This window comes from Hyla sarda, chromosome 8 (assembly GCF_029499605.1).
Source record: "Hyla sarda isolate aHylSar1 chromosome 8, aHylSar1.hap1, whole genome shotgun sequence".
Classification (NCBI taxonomy): domain Eukaryota; kingdom Metazoa; phylum Chordata; class Amphibia; order Anura; family Hylidae; genus Hyla; species Hyla sarda.
This window is the reverse complement of record NC_079196.1, coordinates 67,625,764-67,649,032: the sequence shown is the minus strand read 5'-3', so window position 1 is coordinate 67,649,032 and position 23,269 is coordinate 67,625,764. Positions and strand designations below refer to the sequence as shown.

General features: G+C 43.9%; 1 protein-coding gene across 1 annotated transcript in view; it reads right to left on the bottom strand.

Annotated features, from left to right (window-relative positions):
* Nucleotides 1-14,286, bottom strand: part of DNAJC10 (DnaJ heat shock protein family (Hsp40) member C10) — a 60,240-nt gene extending 45,954 nt beyond the window's left edge. Inside the window, exons 1-2 of the mRNA XM_056533887.1 lie at nt 14,138-14,286; nt 6,055-6,381 (exon numbers count right to left, since the gene is read on the bottom strand). Of these exons, the coding sequence (XP_056389862.1) occupies nt 6,055-6,249 (195 nt within the window). The 5' untranslated portion in view covers nt 6,250-6,381; nt 14,138-14,286. The remainder of the gene's footprint in view (nt 1-6,054; nt 6,382-14,137) is intronic.
* Nucleotides 14,287-23,269: the final 8,983 nt, after the last annotated feature.

The following is a 23,269-nucleotide window of genomic DNA, read 5'->3' as shown; positions in this document are numbered from 1 at the left end:
CGTTTCATACCCGGACATTCAGGTAGAGTATTGATGGCCAGATAAGTAGTCAGCCAGCATCTGCATAAATACATGAGATTATACAGTACTGTATAGTGTTAAAAGGTTCTACAGAATTAGAAAAAAAGGTCTTTTTTTTTTCTCCGCTCAGACACAGCTCAATGACTATCCAGGGGCTATGCTTCATAGCATTCCAGGAAAAAAAAATTTTTATTTACATATCAACTGGCTCCAGAAAGTTAAACATATTTGTAAATTACTTCTATTGAGAAATCTTAATCCTTCCAATAATTATCAGCTGCTAAAGTTGAATTGTTCTTTTCTGTCTGGCCACAGTGCTCTCTGCTGACAACTCTGCTTGTCTTGAGAACTGCACAGAGTAGAAGAGGTTTGCTATGGAGATTTGCTTCTACTTTGGACAGTTCCCGAAACGGGTGTCATCAGAGAGCACTTAGACATAAAAGAACAACTCAACTTCAGCAGCTCCTAAGTACTGAAAGGATTAAGATTTTTTAATAGAAGTAATTTACAAATCTGTAAAAATAAATGTGATTGCGTAGCTCAACAACAAGAAATGTACGAGGTTAACTGAATACCTCTCACCCAAAAGAGGAAAAGAAGAAAATGTTCAAAAAGAAAAAAAAAGTGTGTCAGTCCTCAGTGCATTAACTCCACAAAAAGTTAAATGGCCAATGTCTGGTATCGCCAAGAAAGGAAATAAACGTAATAAATGTACCAATAGGTATAGATTTATTATATATAAAAAATGTTATTGACAAAATATAATGGTAAAAATATTGTGCCTTACGTGGGGCCCCACGTGGGCACTGAAAATAATAAAAATCGGATGCCACAGATCTGTGTGTAGTCTGTGGTCACAACTTCACACAATATCTCACAATATATGACTGATTTTTATTATTTTATCAGTGCCCACGTTGGGCCCCACGTAAGGCACAATATTTTTACCATTATATTTTGTCAATAACATTTTTTATATGAGTTTTTATATATAATAAATCTTATACCTATTGGTACATTTATTACGTTTATTTCCTTTCTTGGCGATACCAGACACTGGCCATTTAACTTTTTGTAGAGTTAATGCACTGACACACTTTTTCTTTTTGATAATTTACAAATCTGTTTAACTTTCTGGAACTAGTTAAAAAATATATATATATATATATAAAAAAGTTTTTTTTCCCCTGGATAACCCCTTTAATAGGGAAAAGGTATGATACCATACACCAGTGTTTCCCAATCAAGGTGCCTCCAGCTGTTGCAAAACTACAACTCCCAGCATGCCCGGACAGCCTTTGGCTGTCTGGGCATGCTGGGAGTTGTAGTTTTGCAACAACTGGAGGCACCCTGGTTGGGAAATCCTGCCATATACAGTACAAGGGGTATTTTAGGTTTATTTTATTGTATTACAAATCCACAGGATAATGGATAAGTGTCAGATCCCTGGGGGTCCGACTACTAGGATGGCTGGGGGGGGGGGGGGGATGAAATTGCACAGGGGGATAGCAGCCACATTTGTAATGCTGATACTGGTATCACGTGGTGCGTCATAGGGCGCGCAACATTACACACAATTGGCGGTACGGCGAGGGGTGTGTCAACAACCTATGCATGTCTAAAGAGTATAACGGACATGAAAACTTTGGAAAGTATAGGGATATATCTTAACAGTGAAAACACCCTTAATAAGAACAAGATGTCACCATTAGTTAAACATAAGCACAGCAGCACCGTTTTCAGAAGGGTGTAACATGCATTAGAGAGCCAGCTAAGTGACATCACCAGAAGCTTGTACGGAAGAGAAAAATGTGCACAATCTGGAATATGAAAACCTTAGGAAAGGGGAACTCCGGTGAAAAACTTTTTTTAAATCAACTGGTGGCAGAAATTTAAACAGATTTGTAAATTACTTCTATTAAAAAATATGAATCCTTCCTGTACTTATTAGCTGCTGAATACTACAGTGGAAATTATTTTCCATTTGAAACACAGAGCTGTCTGCTGAGTCATGAGCACAGTGCTCTCTGCTGACATCTCTGTCCATTTTAGGAACTACCAGAGTAAAAGGAAATCCCCAAAGCAAACATATGCTGTTCTGGGCAGTTCCTAAAATGGACAGAGATGTCAGCAGAGAGAACTGTGCTCGTGATGTCAGCAGAGAGAACTGTGTTTCAAAAAGAAAAGAATTTCCGCTGTAGTATTCAGCAGCTAATAAGTACAGGAAGGATTAAGATTTTTTTAATAGAAGTAATTTACAAATCTGTTTAACTTTCTGGAACCAGTTGATTTAAAAAAAAAAAAGTTTTTCACCAGAGTACCCCTTTAAGAGGTTGTGCACCTGATAGACAGGAGGTGCTGCTTATCCGTAATATCTACTTTCTCCTATACTAAAGGTTGCTCCCCACTGAACATCAGCTATTTGCACAATGCAAATACATCCAAATGTTTGGAAGCTGTAACAAGGCAAACTGTAGTTCAGTATTATCCTGCATGGGGTTGGGGATGGCATCGTTGTCTATTCAGATGGTAATGTGCACTGAATTCCAACATTCTTTCCCACACTGGTGATTGTGTTCAAGCAGTTTGGTATAAGCTACACCATGCAAATGTTTGGGGTGTCAGAGAGAAGTCATCATCTACCTAAAGGGGTATTCCAGGCAAACAATAAAAAAAACAAAGGGAACACTAAGATAACACATCCTAGATCTGAATGAATGAACTAATGGTATGAAATACTTTCGTCTTTACATAGATGAATGTGGTGACAACAAAATAACACAAAACTTATCAATGGAAATCAAATCTATCAACCCATGGAGGTCTGGATATGGAGTCACACTCAAAATCAAAGTGGAAAACCACACTACAGGCTGATCCAACTTTATGTAATGTCCTTAAAACAAGTCAAAATGAGGCTCAGTAGTGTGTGTGGCCTCCACGTGCCCGTATGACCTCCCTACAACGCCTGGGGATGCTCCTGATGAGGTGGCGGATTGTCTCCTGAGGGATGTCCTCCCAGACCTGGACTAAAGTCTGTGGTGCAACGAGACATAGTGGATGGAGCGAGACATGATGTCCCAGATGTGCTCAATCGGATTCAGGTCTGGGAAATGAGCAGGCCAGTCTATAGCATCAATGCCTTCCTCTTGCAGGAACTGCTGACACACCCCAGCCACATGAGGTCTAGCATTGTCTTGCATTAGGAGGAATCCAGAGCCAACCGCACCAGCATATGGTCTGAGGATTTCATCTCAGAACCTAATGGCAGTCAGGCTACCTCTGGCAAGCACATGGAGTGCTGTGCGGTCCCCAAAGAAATGCCCCCCTACACCATTACTGACCCACCACCAAACCGGTCATGCTGAAGGATGTTGCAGGCAGCAGAACGCTCTCCACAGTGTTTCCAGACTCTGTCACGTCTGTCACATGTGCTCAGTGTGAACCTGCTTTCATCTGAAGAGCACAGGGCACCAGTGGCGAATTTGCCAATCTTGGTGTTCTCTGGCAAATGCCAGACATCCTGCACGGTGTTGGGCTGTAAGCACAACCCCCACCTGTGGACGTCGGGCCCTCATACCACCCTCATGGAGTCTGTTTCTGATTGTTTGAGTGGACACATGCACATTTGTGGCCTGCTGGAGGTCATTTTGCAGGGCTCTGGCAGTGCTCCTCCTGCTCCTCCTTGCACAAAGTCGGAGGTAGTGGTCCTGCTGCTGGGTTGTTGCCCTCCTACGGCCTCCTCCACATCTCCTGATGTACTGGCCTGTCTCCTGGTAGCGCCTCCATGCTCTGGGCACTAAGCTGACAGACACAGCAAACCTTCTTGCCACAGCTCGCATTGATGTGCCATCCTGGATGAGCTGCACTACCTGAGCCACTTGTGTATACTCCGGCTCATGCTACCACTAGAGTGAAAGCGCCGCCAGAATTAAAAAGTGACCAAAACATCAGCCAGGAAGCATATGAACTGAGAAGTGGTCTGTGGTCACCCCCTGCAGAACCACTCCTTTATTGGGGGGGGGGGTCTTGCTAATTGCCTATAATTTCCACCTGTTGTCTGTTCAATTTGCACAACAGCATGTGAAATTGATTGTCTATCAGTGTTGCTTCCTGAGTGGACAGTGTGATTTCACAGAAGTGTGATTGACTTGGAGTTACATTGTGTTGTTTAAGTGTTCCCTTTATTTTTTTGAGCAGTGTACTTTAGTGTGGGACAGTGCTATGGCCAGTGATTGGCTGGGCATGTAATATTACTGGCACATGTGAAGACTTTCTTCTCTAGGTCCCATCCATTCATTGACTATGGCAGAGCTGGAGATAGCCAAGTGATGCTTTCACATAGGATTTAAATGATGCAGGTTTGTTACGTATTCTGATTTTCCTATGGAAGTTAAAGGGGTACTTCAGGGAAGTCAGCTTTTCCCCAGACTAAAGGATGATTGACTAAGCAGGCCATAATTCCTGCTCATGTCTGTGTGTAGGGGCTGGAGTGCTCTGAGTACAGGCGAGTTTCTGGGCCCCATACAGGGGATAGTGGGGGGTCTCAGACTGGCATTGAGGGGGCGGGGCTTGATGTCATGAGGGAGCGGGGCTATGACGTCACAAGCTGCCGCTGCCAGTGTTCAGAACAGTTTGTTCCAATTGCTGAGCAGTGGAGTACCCCTTTAAAGGAGAGTTCACATGTGGCAGATTTTTTGCTGAAATTTCTGCAATTTACAAACAGCTCCATTCATCTGAACGGGAATACTTCTGATGAACAGGACAGTTATATTCCACATGTGAAATCACCCTTGGTGTCATATTTTGCTGCTGCGTTATTTTCATCCCATTGATGTCAATGGGTAACAACTGCAGCAAAATAGGGCACATGGGATCCTACCTTTAGGGAGTCACACGTACAGTGTCCTGTGCATTTTTTGATGCTCAGGATTTCAAGCTGCAGATTTTAATGTAAACTAATTGACTGAACACAGCTTCAAATCTGCAGCTTCAAACCTTGCACATCAAATACATGCAGGATAATGTACATGTGAACATAGCCAAAGAACAGGGTCACACAGGGTGCGTCCGCAGTGTATTTCACGCTATGGATGCGCCGACAGCTGTCAAAGAGGGACTGAAGAGCGAGCTCTCGGCTGCGGCAGGATAGCTCTGATGTCCGCTCGTAGGGGCGGATTTCTACTTCCGTCACACAGAGCTACCCGGCCGCAGCTCGGAGCTCACACTGCAGACCTTCTGTGGCTGCTGTTGGCGCAACCGCAGCATGAAATACACTGCGGATGCACCCGTGTGACCCTGTCCTTAAAGGGGTACTCCGCACCAGGACATCTTATTCCCTATCCAAAAGGATAGGGGATAAGATGTCAGATCGTGGGGGTTCTGCCGCTGGGGACCCCCGGGATCTCGGCTGCAGCATCCTGCTGTCATTACTGCACAGAGCAAATTCGCAATACAGGGGCCGGAGCATTGTTACGTCACGGCTCTCCCCCCTCGTTACATCATGGCCCGCCCCTCAATGTAAGTTTATGGGAGGGGGCGTGGTGGCCATAACGCCACCTCCCATAGACTTGCATTAAGGGGGCGGGCCGTGACGTCACGATGCTCCAACCCCTGTATCGCCCGTCATTACGCACTGAGCGTGTTTGCTCTCTGCAGAAATGAAAACGGGGTGCTGCAGCCGAGATCCCGGGGGTCCCCAGCGGCGGGACTCCCTCGATCTGACATCTTATCCCCTATCCTTTGGATAGGTGATAAGATGGCCTGGGGCGGAGTACCCCTTTAAAGTGAATTATTATAAACATTTTTTTTTTTTTTTTAACAAAATTACGTTGATCAAAACCTGTCTATGGGAACAATTGCTGAGTTGCCCATAGCAACCAGATCACTTTCATTCTTGAAAAGTGCCTCTGAAAAATGAAAAGCTATCAGATTGGCTGCCACGGGCAATTCAGCAATTTTTCCTCTAGACAGGTTTTGATAAATCTCCATTGTCCTTTAATGAAAGGTGACGACACTGATGGCTACACTTACCTGATTTTTGTCAGGATGTAACTTTAGCGCTAACTTCTTAAAAGCTTGTCTAATTTCTCGACTACTGGATGCCCTGGATACGCCAAGTAGGCCATAGTAGTCCTCATCTGTGCAGACCAGCACGGCCCAAGAGAAGATAATAAAACATAGGACGGCACTCCTCAGGTTACCAGTTCTTGCAATGAAAGGATCCATTATTCTTATAAATGTTGGTAAATTAAAATACTAAAGTGTCGGTGCTTGACAATAGACTTGTGTCCTGGTTTAGCGATGTTTCATGGCGTCGTCTTTTTAGCACAACTACTGCTGCTGCGCTAATCCTTTGGGCTGCAAATAAAAAAAAAAAAAAGGGAAAAATAGCTTTTAATTACATGCAACTTTTATATACTGTATCAAAAAAGTTGAAGTCAGGTGCAACTTTAGCACGGTGCTGGATTGGGTAAAGCTGGACTACATTAGAATGCCTGATTTAGTTACCCTCTCTCAGCTCAGTAGTCTTCAAATCTTGGACCTCCAGCTGTTCAAAAACTACAACTCCCAGTATGCCCGGACAGCCGCTGGCTGTCCGGGCATGCTGGGAATTGTAGTTTTACAACAGCTGGAGATCTAAAGTTTGGAGACCACGGCCCTTTCTCCTTGTTGCTAAGGATACAGTTCCTCTGGAAAAAAAGAGCTGTACAAGTTCCCACTACTCACAATGTTGGTTGCAATAATTTTCTGCAAATCTATCTGGTCTATGATTTTAAGGGGTTACCCAGGAATTATTAAAAAAAAAAATAATAATAATAATAATAATTCTTCCAAAAACAGTACCGCACCTGTCCTCAGGTTGTGCGTGGTATTACAACTTGGCTCCTTTCACTTTAAAGGGGTACTCTGGGACTAAGACATCTTATCCCCTAGGATAAGATGCCTGATCGCTGTCACGCCCCCTCCCATAGGCTTGCATTGAGGGGGCGGAGTGTGACCTCACACAGGGGCGGAGCCGTGACATCACTATGCTCCGTCTCCGTGATCGCCAGTAATCAGACCCGGAGCGAGCACGCTCCGGGGGCTGATTCTAACAGGGTGCGGCGTGGAAGATCACAGGGGTCCCCAGCGACGGGACCCCCCGCGATCAGGCATCTTATCCCCAATCCTTTGGATAGGGGATTAGAGGTCTTAGCACCGGAGTACCCCTTTAACGGAACCAAGCTGTAATACCACATAAAACCTGAGGACAGGTGTGGTGCTGTTTTTGGAAGAAATTAGCTCTGTTTTTCTAATACTGGATCTACCCCCTTTTAATGAGCTACAGCTGATAATACTGGCCGTTTGTTATATGACTTTGCCAAATATGCTTGATATTCCTATGAAATGAGGTGGGGTTAGCAGCGTCTGGAAAGAAACTCATTATGATCCCTCACCCACTGAAAACGAATATTTAGAAGTGTCGGCATATTTTAATATATATTCCCATATATATAAAAAATATACAGCAGGGCTTGACAAATCCCAGGCGCCAGGTCACCAGGACAGCTAAGAATTTTACGGTGGCACCAAGGTTTTTGTCAGTCCTTTCTTAATAGGGGTTTTTCCATCCTTTAAATGAAGGGGAAAAAAATTTGTTTTACTTACCTCTGACTACGTTCCTGCGCTGATCATTTGTTCTGACTGCGGTCAATGCTTCAGTGTTACAGGAGCAGCGGATGTCAGGTGACCACTGCAGCCAATCAGCGGCCTCGGCTGTGATGCTCTTTACACAGGAGTACTGAGCATCACAGCGAGGCTGCTTATTTGCTGCAGACAGGAGGGAGATGAGGGGACACTAATGACTGACAAAGGGGACTATAATATTGGAAGAGATGAGGGGACACTAATGACTGACACACAGGAAGGAGATGAGGGGACACTAATGACTGACACACGGGAAGGAGATGAGGGGACACTAATGACTGACACACGGGAAGGAGATGAGGGGACACCAATGACTGACACACGGGAAGGAGATGAGGGGACACCAATGACTGACACACAGGAAGGAGATGAGGGCACACTAATGACTGACACACGGGAAGGAGATGAGGGCACACTAATGACTGACACACGGGAAGGAGATGAGGGCACACTAATGACTGACACACAGGAAGGAGATGAGGGCACACTAATGACTGACACACGGGAAGGAGATGAGGGCACACTAATGACTGACACACAGGAAGGAGATGAGGGCACACTAATGACTGACACACGGGAAGGAGATGAGGGCACACTAATGACTGACACACGGGAAGGAGATGAGGGCACACTAATGACTGACACACGGGAAGGAGATGAGGGCACACTAATGACTGACACACGGGAAGGAGATGAGGGCACACTAATGACTGACACACGGGAAGGAGATGAGGGCACACTAATGACTGACACACGGGAAGAAGATGAGGGCACACTAATGACTGACACACGGGAAGGAGATGAGGGCACACTAATGACTGACACACGGGAAGAAGATGAGGGCACACTAATGACTGACACTGGTAGATAACACTAATGACCAACAAGGTGGGAGAGGAGGGGACAATAATGACTGTGACACAGTGGGAGATTAGTGGAGACTGACCGATCATATAACGTTCTGTCACATGCAGCATCCAGGCTTCTAGATTCTTAAAAGGGGTACTCCAGTGGAATAAAAAAAAAAAAAAAAAAAAAAAAAAGAATTATTTGGTGCCAGAAAGTTAAACAGATTTGTAAATTACTTCTATTAAAAAAATCTTAATCCTTCCAGTACTTATTAGCTGCTGAATACTACAGAGAAGGTTGAGTTGTTCAATTCGGTCCAGTATGACCAAATTGCTCTCTTCTGACACCTCTGTCCATGTCAGGAATTGTCCAGAGCAGGAGAGGTTTGCTATTGGGATTTGCTCCTATTCTGGACAGTTCCTGACACAGACAGAGGTGTCAGCACAGAGCACTGTGGTCAGACAGAAAAGAACAACTGTACTTCCTCTGTAGTATAAAGCAGCTGATAGCTACAGGAAGGATTAAGATTTTTTAATAGAAGTAATTTACAAATCTGTTTAACTTTCTGGAGCCAGTTGATATGAACAAAATTGTCTTCCATTGGAGTATCTCTTAAACCAATCTGTCAAGCACTGATATATACAGGACCTAAACATTCTTATTTGTGTACAGAGTAATGCTACTCGCTTAGACAGATTATAACCATGTTAACCTTACAGTAAATATATCCTATAAGCCTTGTGACATTTTATTAGCCTACACAAAAGCTCAACGTACAAGAACTTTGCATAGGACCAGCACACCACAGTTCTAGAGGGGACTAGAAAGAGATCACGTAATAATATAGGCAGATATTACCTCATAAACAGAACAAAGATTTCTATGATGAAAATGTTGTTTTAAATTAAATGTGTGAAAACGTCTGTCTACATTGTGTCTTCCTCAAAAGGTAATAAAGATGAGATAAAGGGGTACTCCGGAGCTAAGACATCTTATCCCCTATCCAAAGGATAGGGGATAAGATGCCTGATCTCGGGGTCCCGCCGCTGGGGACCCTCGTGATCTTCCACGCCGCCCCCCCTTAGAATCAGCCCCCGGAGCGTGCTCACTCCGGGTCTGATTAATCAGACCCGGAGTGAGCACGCTCCGGGGGCTGATTCTAAGGGGGGGCGGCGTGGAAGATCACGAGGGTCCCCAGCGGCGGGACCCCGAGATCAGGCATCTTATCCCCTATCCTTTGGATAGGGTATAAGACGTCTTAGCGCCGGAGTACCCCTTTAAGTACTCGATAAGGAAATTGCACTTCAATTTATCTTCAGATGTAGAAGCAGATTTCGAAGCACAAGGCCTCTGTGTGACTTTTGGGTGCACAGTGGCCAAAGTAAATTGGTGGTTACTGTGACTGTCACCACTGAGCTGTTACACCCCCATCCAAACCCCAATTCTCTGAAACTAGCTACAGAATGACATAAATTGTGGTGATCTCATATCGGTGTCCAGACATGCTACACTGCTGCCATATCACAGTTTTGGGACACAACTAATTTTGTCATGTGGTGTTTCTATATTACCCCCCAATGGGGTTGTCCAGTGAAAATTAAAGGGGAACTCCGGTGGCCCTTTCTACAGAATCCTGTGACTAGAGAATAAGGGGGAGATTTATCAAAACCTGTCCAAAGGAAAAGTTGCTGAGTTGCCCATAGCAACCAGATTATTATTTTCATTTTTGAAAAGGCCCCTGAAAAATGAAAGAAGCGATCTGATTGGTTGCTAAGGGCAACTCAGCAACTTTTCCTCTGGACAGGTTTTGATAAATCTCCCCCTAAGTGTCTGATCCACTGGGACCCCTGCGATTTCCTGACCGGCACTCTCCATTTATGGACTGGCCTCCGCTCTGTGCATGGATTACTATCCAACACGGCTCGAAGTGGTGTTCAACACGCTCCTCCATGTATCTCTATGGGGGAACTGGAAATGAACAAACACTATCTCCGGCTCTCCCATAGACATACATGGAGGGGTGTGTAGGCCACAGCTTTGTTCCGTGGTCGACAGTTATCCGTTCCACAAAACGGAGGTCGCTCTGTGCATGACAAGAGAAGGGATGCGAGGCAAGAGATCGTGGGGTGTCTCAGAGGTCAGACCCCCAAGGATTAGACCCTTATTCCCTATCCACATGGAAAAATACCATCAGGGATCAGGTATTTTACAGGAGTGGAGCACTAGGACATGTAGTAATTTTTTTGTCCGCGCTCAACTCCAGTCATTCTAACTAGAGATGAGCGAACTTACAGTAAATTCGATTCGTCACCAACTTCTCGGCTCGGCAGTTGCTGACTTTCCTGCATAAATTAGTTCAGCTTTCCGGTGCTCCCGTGGGCTGGAAAAGATGGATACAGTCCTAGGAGACTCTTTCCTAGGACTGTATCCACCTTTTCCAGCCCACGGGAGCACCGGAAAGCTGAACTAATTTATGCAGGAAAAGTCAGCAACCGCCGAACTGAGAAGTTCGTGACGAATCAAATTTACTGTAAGTTCGCTCATCTCTAATTCTAACAGACTGGCCAACGGAGCTTCCTTTACGGGAGCACAATGGGCAGCATTAACAAGCCCTAATATCAAACTTTTTTTGAAAGTACTCTTGTATTGAGGCTCACTACTTTATTAACCCCTTAACAACAATTGACGTAAATGTACGTCATGGTGCAGTGGTACTTAACGCACCATGATGTACATTTACACTCCGCCATGACCGCGAGCACCGGTCTGGTGCTTGCGTCATGCGTGGCAGGTCCCGGCTGCTATCAGCAGCCAGGGACCCGCCGGTAATGGCGGACATCCGCGATCACGCGGATGTCCGCCATTAACCCCTCAGATGCGGTGATCAATACAGATACAGCGCTGTCGCGGCAATCCGATCATCCAGCATGGCGGCCGGAGGTCCCATCACCTGGCTCCGGTCGGCTCCCGGGGTCTTCAGCTCTGGTTTGAGATTGAGCAGAAGATCACCGATAATACTGATCAGTGCTATGTCCTATGCATAGCACTGAACAGTATTAGCAATCAAAGGATTGCTATAAAAAATTTAAAAATAAATGTAAAGAAAAATTCCCTCCCCAAATAAAAGTGTAAAATGTCCTTTTTTCCCCATTTTACCCCCATAAAGTGTAAAAAAAAAAAAAAATACACATTTGGTATCGCCGCATGCGTAAATGTCCGAAATATTTAAATATAATGTTATTGATCCCGTATGGTGTGCGGCATGAAGGAAAAAAAAATTTGCAAAATTGCTGCTTTTTTGTCACATAGAAAAAAAAAAAAAAAAAAAAAAAAAAAAAAGATAAAAAAAAGATAAAAAAAATGTATAAAAGTTTTATATACACAAATGTGGTATAAATAAAAAGTACAGATCATGTCTCAAAAAAGCCCTCATACTGCCGCTTATACTGAAAAATGAAAAGGTTATAGGTTGTCAAAATAGAAGGATTTTACACATACTAATTTGGTTAAAAAGTTAGCAATTTTTCTTAAGTGCAACAATAATAGAAAAGTATATAATCACGGGTATCATTTTAATCGCATTGGCCCACAGAATAAAGAACACGTAATTTTTACTGTAAATTGTACAGCGTGAAAACAAAACCTTCTAAAATTTGCTAAATTGCGGTTTTCTTTTTAATTTCCCCATACAAATAGTATTTTTTTTGGTTGCGCCATACATTTTATGGTAAAATTAGTGATGTCATTACGCAGGTCAACTGGTCGTGCAAAAAACAAGCCCTCATACTAGTCTGTGGATGAAAATATAAAAGAGTTATGATTTTTAGAAGACGAGGAAAAAACGAAAATGCAAAAATAAAATTGGCCTGGTCCTTAAGGTCAAAACGGGCTTGGTTCATAAGGGGTTAAAGGGGTACTCCGTTGGAAATTTTATTTATTTATTTTTTAAAGTCAACTGGTACCAAAAAGTTAAACAGATTTGTAAAATTACTTCTATTTAAAAATCTTAATCCTTCCAGTATTTTGTTGCTGTATCCTCCAGAGGAAGTTCTTTTCTTTTTGAATTTCCTTTCTGTCTGATCACAGTGCTCTCTGCTGACACCTTTGTCCATGTCAGGAACTATCCAGAGCGGGATAGGTTTGCTATTGGGATTTGCTCCTACTCTGGACAGTTCCTGACATGGACAAAGGTGTCAGCAGAGAGCACTGTGGTCAGACAGAAAAGAAATTCAAAAAGACAAAATAACTTCCTCTGGAGCATACAGCAGCTGATAAGTACTGGAAGGGTTAAGATTTTTGAGTAGAAGTAATTTACAAATCTAACTTTCTGGCACCAGTTGATTTAAAAAAAAAAAAAAAAATGTTTTCCACCAGTTACCCTTTAGTAACTGAGTGTTCTGTACATCACACAATAAAGATGTCCAAATCATCTCGGCTCACAATAAAGCACTGTCCCAACTTATCAGGTGAACAGATATGGTCCCAATTCTAATCCAGGGTTACTATAACCATTACCCCATTTCTGATGGTGAATTCCACTCAGTCTCATCCTATAAACATATACAGTGATCCCTCAACTTACAATGGCCTCAACATACAATAGTTTCAAGATAAAATGGTCTTTTCTGGACCATTGTAAGTTGAAACCAGACTCAACATACAATGTACAGACAGTCCAGATCTGTGAAATGTGTCAATGGCTGAAAGAACCGACCAATCAGAATGGGCATTGACTGGTAAAACTCCTGTATTACTGAAGTGCATGCACTGCCTGGTAGCGCCCCCTACAGTACAGGGAGGTATTACATGTTCTGTAATACTCTTTGGGCCAAAATTAGCTGCTCTTTTGGACACCAGGTGAAGGCAACTCCATGTAACTTTTTTTTAATTTTTTTAGGACATTGCCTGTACTGTACAGGACCCCGAAGAAGCTCCTGTCCTCTACATAGACCAGTGATTCCCAAGCAGGGTGCCTTTGGCTGTCCGGGCATGCTGGGAGTTGTAGTTTTGCAATAGCTGGAGGCGCCCTGCTTGGGAAACACTGACAGACAGTGATTTACAGCTTACAGCTCCCAAGGACTTGCTTTATCTATATTAGTTATCTACTTATTTTTCTTTAATTCTCACTTTTTTCCCCCTATTTTTGGATGACATTTTGGTGCCTTTAGAACCCATTAGCAGGTTTCCATAGAGTTCTGGTCGCAACATACAATGGTTTCAACATACAATGGTCATCCGGGAACCGATTAATATTGTAACTTGAGGGACCACTGTATATAGATTTTCATTGACCACTAAACCATCAAAATAAAAACCCCAATGCTCTGCAATGCAGCAGATCAGCAAAGTACACCCCAAAGTATCCAGTAACCCAATGCATTGTTCAGTGACCAGCACTTACATCCCCCTGATCCCCTGCACAACTCTGCAAACTTTCCTGGTGTAAACTAAGCTGACCCGACTACACAAAATTACTGTAAAATCTAATAATAATATTTAGAGGGAGACTCCATGAAGGTGAGTGTAAATGATGCTGCAGATCCCCCGCATTAGGATATACAGTGCTGCTGATCATTACCTCCAGTCCTGAGCCGGCACAGCAGCGTGAGATAAGCCGGAAGCAGCCTGAACACACCAGGATGACGATCCGGCCCGTGACGTCACACACTCTCCGCCCCGCCCACCTCCGTATTCAGAAGACGCCGCAGCCGCATGGGATTGTGGGACTCGGGAGGGGCTCGTGTCTTGGCACGCGCGGATTGGTCGAGAGCGTCCTTGGCGCCGCCTGTTTCTAGTCACAGGAGCCGACGCTTTGTAGTAGTGTTGCCCAGCCAGGGTGCCTCCAGCTGTTGCAAAACTACAACTCCCAGCATGCCCGGACAGCCAGTGGCTGTCCGGGCATGCTGGGAGTTGTAGTTTTGCAACAGCTGGAGGCACACTGGTTGGAAAATACTGCCCTGTAGTTTGTAGTCGCACTAGTCTCTCACACAGGTTAGGTCCCAGCTCAGCAGACTTGTTATATACACTCAGCATGGGGGATAGACACTGAAGGGGTCTTAACCACTTAACCCCTTGAGGACGGGCCTTTTTTCATTTTTGCACTTTCGTTTTTTTCTTCCCTTCCAAAGATCATACGCTTTTGATTTTCCACCTACAGACCCATATAAGGGCTTGTTTTTTGCGCCACTAATTTTACTTTGTGATACTGTCAATTATTTCACCACCGAATCTACAGCGAAACCAGAAAAAAAATATTTGTGAGGCAAAATTTAAAAAATAAATAAAATAAAACGCTATTTTGTAACTTTTGGGGGCTTCCGATCCTACACAGTGCACTTTAACCCCTTAAGGACTCAGCCCATTTTGGCCTTAAGGACTCAGACAATTTAATTTTTACGTTTTCATTTTTTCCTCCTCGCCTTCTAAAAATCATAACTCTTTTATATTTTCATCCACAGACTAGTATGAGGGCTTGTTTTTTGCGCGACCAGTTGTCCTTTGTAATGACATCACTCATTATATCATAAAATGTATGGCGCAACCAAAAAACACTATTTTTGTGGGGAAATTAAAACGAAAAACGCAATTTTGCTAATTTTGGAAGTTTTCGTTTTCACGCCGTACAATTTATGGTAAAAATGACATGTGTTGTTTATTCTGAGGGTCAATACGATTAAAATGATACCCATTATTACATACTTTTATATTATTGTTGCGCTTAAAAAAAATCACAAACTTTTTAACCAAATTAGTACGTTTATAATCCCTTTATTTTGATGACCTCTAACTTTTTTATTTTTCCGTATAAGCGGCGGTATGAGGGCTCATTTTTTGCGCCATGATCTGTACTTTTTTTGATACCACATTTGCATATAAAAAACTTTTAATACATTTTTTATAAAAAATTTTTAAATAAAATGTATTAAAAAAGTAGGAATTTTGGACTTTTTTTTTCGTTCACGCTGTTCACCGTACGGGATCATTAACATTTTATTTTAATAGTTCGGACATTTACGCACGCGGCGATACCAAATATGTCTATAAAAAATGTTTTTTACGCTTTTTGGGGGTAAAATAGGAAAAAACGGACGTTTTACTTTTTTATTGGGGGAGGGGATTTTTCACTTTTTTTTTACTTTTACTTTTACATTTTTTTACATTTTTTTTTACACTTGAATAGTCCCCATAGGGGACTATTCATAGCAATACCATGATTGCTAATACTGATCTGTTCTATGTATAGGACATAGAACAGATCAGTATTATCGGTCATCTCCTGTTCTGGTCTGCTCGATCACAGACCAGAGCAGGAGACGCCGGGAGCCGGACGGAGGAAGAAGAGGGGACCTCCGTGCGGCGTTATGAATGATCGGATCCCCGCAGCAGCGCTGCGGGCGATCCGATCGTTTATTTAAATCGCGCACTGCCGCAGATGCCGGGATCTGTATTGATCCCGGCACCTGAGGGGTTAATGGCGGACGCCCGCGAGATCGCGGGCGTCGGCCATTGCCGGCGGGTCCCTGGCTGCGATCAGCAGCCGGGATCAGCGCGCATGACACGGGCATCGCTCCGATGCCCGCGGTTATGCACAGGATGTAAATGTACGTCCTGGTGCGTTAAGTACCACCTCACCAGGACGTACATTTACGTCCTGCGTCCTTAAGGGGTTAAGGTAAAACCCTTATTTATTTTTTCTGTAGGTCCATATGATTAAATTGATAACTTATAGTGGGTTTTATTTTGTTTCACTTGTTTTAAAAAATCATAACTTTTTGTACGAAAATTAGAATATTTGAAATTGTCCTCTTCTGACCCATATAACTTTTTTAATTTTTTTGTATATGGGGCTATATGAGGGCTAATTTTTAGAGCCGTGATCTGAAGTTTTTATCTGTACCATTTATTTTTATTTTTTTTGATCGCTTTTTTATACATTTTTTATAGGGTATACAAAGTGACCAAAAATACGCAATTTTGGACTTTGGAATTTGATTGTGCAGTTAAAGTAATGTTACATTTTTATAGTTTGAACATTTACGCACGCAGTGATACCACATATGTTTATTTTTGTTTACATATTTTATTATTATTTTTTAATAGGAAAAGGGGGGTGATTCAAACTTTTGCTAGGGAAGGGGTTAATTGACTTATTATCTTTTATTTAACTTTATTTTTTTTTTTACACTATTTTAGTCCCCATACAGGACTATAACATGCAATCCTTGGATTGCATACACTAATCAATGCTATAGCATAGCATTGATCAGTGTTATCTGTGCTCGATTGCTCCAGCCTGCTTGGCTGGATGGGAGCATCGAGCCACAGATCGGACGGCAAAGAGGCAGGTAAGGGCCCTCTGGCCATCCTCTTAGCTGATCAGGACATCGTGGTTTTACCGCGATGGTCCTGATCAGTTCCGTCGAACTGTCGGGATCATTTTAGTTTCGTTTTAGACACCGCAATCAACTTTGATCGCGGCATCTAATAGGTTAATGTCGGGCATCATCGCAGATAGCCGCCGGGACCGACCCACTATGACCCGCGCTCAGCTCCTGAGTGCACGTCATAGAAGGGGAGCGGGATGAGGGCGTACAGGTACGCCCTCCGTCCCCAAGTGGTTAAAAGAGGACTCTAGCCAAAACTAACTTAACCCCTAGCCAAGTATCTGATCGCAGGGGGTCCGACCACTGGAACCCCCAAGATCTCCGAAATGGGACCTGCCTCTCAATGAGGAGCCATTCAGTTCTAGAGTGCCGAAAAGACCAGAGTACAGTACTTCATAGAAATTAATCTGTGGCATCATAAACATATTTTAATTGCTTGGACAATTACGCACATGGCAATACCAAATATGAATAATTTTTTTTTGTTTATGTTTTTTTGTAAAGTGGGAAAAGGGTGATTTTATTTTTTTATTAGAGGAGGAGGTTTTATAGAAATGTTTATATATTTTATTTACACTTTTTAAATCCGCATAGTGGGTTTGCATACACTGTATAATGCTATGCTTATTGTATAGCATTATACAGTCTGATCGTAGCAACGCTGTTACAGCCCGGCTAATGATTGGACCTCTGCAATGTGATCCTGAGGGTCCAATGTGCTAAAAAGGTGGAGCAGGGTGCCCTTCCCTGCCTCCAGCTGCTGATCCAGTGATGCAGCTTGGCTCAGCTAGGCTTTATCAGTGGAGCGCCGCTCACACTGTATAATGTTATGCAATAGGCATAGCATTGTACAGTAAATGCAATCTAAATAAAAAGAAAAAAATTAAAAAGTGGGAAAAAAATGATACCGATAAAAATGTAAAACTATAGATCATTGTGCAAAAATAAATAAATATATAAAAAAGTGTTCATACAGCTAGGTATACAGAAAAAAAAGTTATAGGGGTCAGTAGAGGACATTTTTCAGCATACTGATTTTGTAAAAAAAAAAAAAAAGTTTATTTTCATGCCAATGATCTAGAGAATATAAAAAACTCATTTATACCATGAAGTGCACTGCCTTAAAAAAGAACCCCATCCCCACCCCCCAAAAAAAGTAGCAAAATCGTGGTTTTCGTTTAAATTTCCCACCACAAATAGTTTTTTTTTTGTTTGACATATATTTTATGTATGTCATTACAAGATGCAATTAGTTGTTATAAAACAAACTCTCATATGGGTCTGTAGATGAAAATAAAGGTGTTACGGTTATATGCTATACCAACTACTATATAGTCTGATCCCATAGAGATAGCAGATGGAGCTAAGAGGGGAGGAGTCCGGGAGCTAGTGGGGGGGGGGGGGGGGCTGTTTATTGATGAGGCCATCCTGTAGTTCACAGTCAGACCCAAATTAGACATCCTGTAAGATCTCTTCAGGGAGATTTATCAAAACCTGTATAGGAAAAGTTGCCCAGTTGCCCAAAGGATTATTTTTAAAAAGGCCGTTGAAAAAAAAAGAAGCAATATGATTGGTTGCTATGGGTGACTGGACAACTTTTGCTCTACACAGGTTTTGATAAATCTTCCCCATAGGGGGATATCTAAACCTGTGTAGAGCAAAAGATGTCCAGTAAGCACAGCGGGGGAGATTTATCAAAATCTGTCCAGAGGAAAAGTTGCCCATGGCAATCGATCAGATCGCTTCTTTTATTTTTGAAAAAGCCTGTAAAGAATGAAAGAAGCGATCTGAGGCAAACTTTTCCTCTGGACAGGTTTTGAACAGTGGCTCAGCTGTTGCCACAAAGTTGGAGCTGCTGCACTCTGACCCAGAACAACATACAAATGGGACCGATCAGTAACAAGAAGAGGAGAGCAGGAAAAAACAGGTTCACAGAAGTGCTGCTGGGAGTGCTGGGCGGTATACTGGTTCACACCGAATACCAATTTTTTTTTCCTGCACGATATGAATCTTTCCCATACCGCAATACCGGTTGCGACACTCCCCCCCCCCGAATGAATGGATTATCAGCCACAGCGCACTGTCCCCACAGCGGGAAGCTAATCATATGTGACCCGTGGGTGCTGTTCTGCTTCTCTCCCCCCTACCCCCCCCCCCCCCCCCAATGAATTATCAGCCCAGCACTGCGCTGTCCCCCACATCGGGGAACTAATCATATGTTACCCGCAAGCACTGCTCTTCTCATCCTCCTGTGAGTTGCGGGCTGCTGGCGCTGGAACTCTGTACTGTACTACATATTCCTGTGCCCGGGCTGCAAAAATAAACAAAGTAAACTTTAACTCACCTTCCTACGTTCCCCGGTTGCTTCGGATCGGCCTTACGATGAGGATGGGAATGTTACAGAGCCGTCAGCCTATCACCAGCCACAGCGATGTCCCGCCTCGGCCGGTGATATTCTGAGCGGTGATATCATGTAAGATGCTCCCGTGGCGCTGATCAGGTTAATTAGCTAAAGTCCTGAGATGTCCGGCGGGAGACCACTCCCGCCCGGGACCCCATTTGATTAACCCGATCAGCTATCGGGTGTGCAGGGACGGCGGGTGCGTGGCAGGATCAATGGGAGCAGCGGGTGTCCAGAGGTCCGGCGGCGGCGTCCACAATGACGGGGGTAAGTGCCCTCCCCCTTACAAGTTGAAAAACTACAACTCCCAGCATGTCCAGACAGTCTGGGCATGCTGAGAGTTGTAGTTCTGCAACAGCTGGAGGACCACAGTTTGGAGACCACTATGTAATGGTCTCCAAACTGTGGTCCTTCAGATGCTGCAAAACTACAACTCCCAGCATGCCCAGACAGCCAATGCCTGTCTGGGCATGCCGGGAGTTGTAGTTTTGCAAGATCTGGAAGACCACAGTTTAGAAACCACTACACTGTGGTCTCCAAACTGTAGTCCTCCAGATGTTGCAAAACTACAACGCCCGGCTGCAAACGGCTGTCTGGGCATACTGGGAGTTGTAGTTGTGTGCCTTCAGCTGTTGCAAAACTACAACTCCCAGCATGCCCAGACAGCAATTTGCAAGATCTGGAGGACCACAGTTTGGAAATCACTGTGCTGCGGTCTCTAAACTGTGGGCCTCCAGATCTTGCAAAACTACCAGCGGCAACAAGCGGCTGTCAGTACATGCTGGGAGTTGTATTTTGCAACAGCTGGAGACACACTGATGGGTAAACACTGAGTTAGTCTGTTACCTAATTCAGTGTTTTCCCACCAGTGTGCCTCCAGCTGTAGAAAAAGTACAACTCCCAGCATGCACAGTCTGTCAGTTCATGTTTAGAGTTGTAGTTTTGTAACAGCTGGAGGTTTGCGCCCGTAAATCCCCCCTCCCCCCCCCCCCCACAATGTGAATGTACAGGGTACATTCATACGGGCGGCTTTACAGTGAGTTTCCCAATGCAAGTTTGAGCTGCGACAAATTTTCCACCGCAACTCAAACTCCCAGTGGGAAACTTACTGTAAACCCCCGCCCGTGTGAATGTACCCTAAAAACACTAATTACACTACACTACCACAAAATAAAAAGTAAAACACTAAATATACACCCTTACGCAATTACCCCCCCCCCCCAATAAAAATGCGTTTCCAAAACAGAGCCCCCAGCTGTTGCAAAACAACAACTCCCGGCATTGCCAGACACCCATTGACTGTCCAGGTATGCTGGGAGTTTTGCAACAGCTGGAGGCACCTTGTTTGGGAAATACTGGCATAGGGTATTTTTGGCGGCGGCGGTAAGAGTAACGCTTGCATCCGTGTCTGCCCCTATGCAAATCCCTAATTTAGGCCACAAATGCGCATGGCGCTCTCTCACCTCGGAGCCCTGTCGTATTTCACTGCAACAGTTTAAGGCCACATATGGGATATTTCCGTACTCGGGAGAAATTGTGTTATAAATTTTGTGGGGCTTTTCCTCCTTTTACCCCTTATGAAAATGAAAAAGTGGGGTCTACACCAGCATGTTAGTGTAAAAACATTTAATTTTTTACACTAACATGCTGGTGTTGCCCCATACTTTTCATTTTCACAAGAGGAAAAAGGAAAACAAGACCCCCAAAATGTACGGAAATACCCCATATGTGGACATAAAATGCTCTGCGTGCGCACAAAAAGGCTCAGGAGTGAGAGCACCATGTACATTTGAGGCCTAAATTGGTGATTTGCACAGGGGTGGCTAATTTTACAGTGGTTCAGACAAAAACAATAAATACCCACATGTGACCCCATTTTGGAAACTACACCCCTCACGGAACGTTACAAGAGGTATTGTGAGCATTAACACCCCACAGGTGTTTGACGAATTTTCGTTAAAGTTGGATGGGAAATTGAAAAAAATTATTTTTCATTTAAATGCTGGTGCCCTACATTTTTCATTTTCACAAGGGAAAATAGGAAAAAAGCCCCCCATAATTTGTAGACCCATTAATACCTCATGTGGATGTAAAGTGCTCTGTTGGTGGACTACAATGCTCAGAAAAGGAGCGCCATTGGGCTTTTGAAGAGAGAATATATCCGAAAAAAATGCTCTGTATTGAGGGGACGCGTCAGCCCACCACTTTGTGCGGTGGTCTCCACCCGCTATCTGGCCAACGAGCCGGGGGAGTTCTCTTCACTTCACAGATTCATATTTCCTGCTGAGAGCTGTGATTGGCCGGATAGTATTGGCCTCTCACAGCTCTCAACTGCAAATATGAATCTGTAATGTGAAGAGAACCTCACAAGACAGCAGAGTATAGTGCCGGGCAGGGGACCAGACATGTGCAGTGTGCTGCCCGCTTCTATAGCTTATACCAGAGGATTGCAGCGGGTGTTAGGAGTGACACCCGCTGTGATCTGACCTTAACTGCAGGTACTACTACTGCGATCGCAACAGGTGTCAGAAGTGACACCGGGGCCATCTATCTATTAGTACAGATACTACAGCTCCAAGCATGGAGCAGAGTGTGCTCCATGTTGGGAGCAGTAGTACCTGCAGTACGGGACAGATCACAGCAAGTATCACCTGTTGCGATCCTCCTGATGTGAATTTTGGGACTTAGCTGTGCTCACGGCTACAGATCCTGGAGAACAGCTGATGCTGAGCAGTATATATACATCCTATATCTACTGCCCAGCAAGAACTTACAGTGAGCCTGCAATGTGTATACAGTATACACATTGCTGACTCACTTAACCCCTAGCTGAGCTGTGCGCTATGCACCAGCCCAGCAAGGAAAGAGTTAACTTACACTGCTGGACAGTGTAGGTTAACCCTTTGGGCGGTATACACTATATAAAGCTATCTATAGATAGCTGTATATAGTGTATGCCAGGCATAGGCAACCTTCGACACTGCGGATGTTTTGGACTACATTTTCCATGATGCTTTTTCAGCATTTTGGCTCTAAGGGCATCATGGGAGATGTAGTACTAAACATCTGCAGTGCCGAAGGTTGCCTATGCCTGGTGTATACAGAAGATGAAGAAATCCCCTTACCTCCCTCCAATCGCTGGGTCTGTGTAGCTCCGCCCTAGTGATGATGTCATTAGGGAGGCGGAGCTACAGACGGGAGCCAGGCTGGTAAGGGTGTGAGGCTCTGTTCACATTGTCCGTTTTGTATAATATGAACAGACCCTTCTGCCAGTGTCCTCCCAGACAGCGAGACTCCAGCTGTTGGTAAACTACAACTCACAGCATGCCCAGATAGCCAAAGGCATGTTTCAGATCCTTGTATGCAGAGGATTACTGCTGATTCGGAGGACTACTGTGGATTAACTGGATTTTTTCTCTTTTAATAAAATGGCTAACAAGGGCTGTGGTGGAGTGTTTTTTAAAATAAAATTTTTCCAATGTGTTGTTTTTTTTTTTAAATAGAATTTTCAGGCTTAGTAGTGGAAGCCGTCTTATTGACGGAATCCATTACTAAACCTGGGCTTAGCGTTAGCCCCAAAAACAGCTAGCGCTAACCCCCAATTATTACCCCAGTACCCACCACCACAGGCGTGTCGGGAAGAGCCAGTACCAACAGGCCCCGAGCGTCAAAAATGGCACTCCTGGGCCTAGGCAGTAACAGGCTGGCGTTATTTAGGCTGGGAAGGGTCAGTAACAATGGTCCTCGACCACCCTGGTAACATCAGGCTGTTGCTGCTTGGTTGGTATCTGGCTGTGAATGAAAATATGGGAAACCCCATGCGTTTTTCTTTTTTCATAAATAAATTAAAAAAATGCATAGGGTTCCTCATATTTTTTATTCTCAGCCAGATACCAACCAAGCAGCAACAGCCTGATGTTACCAG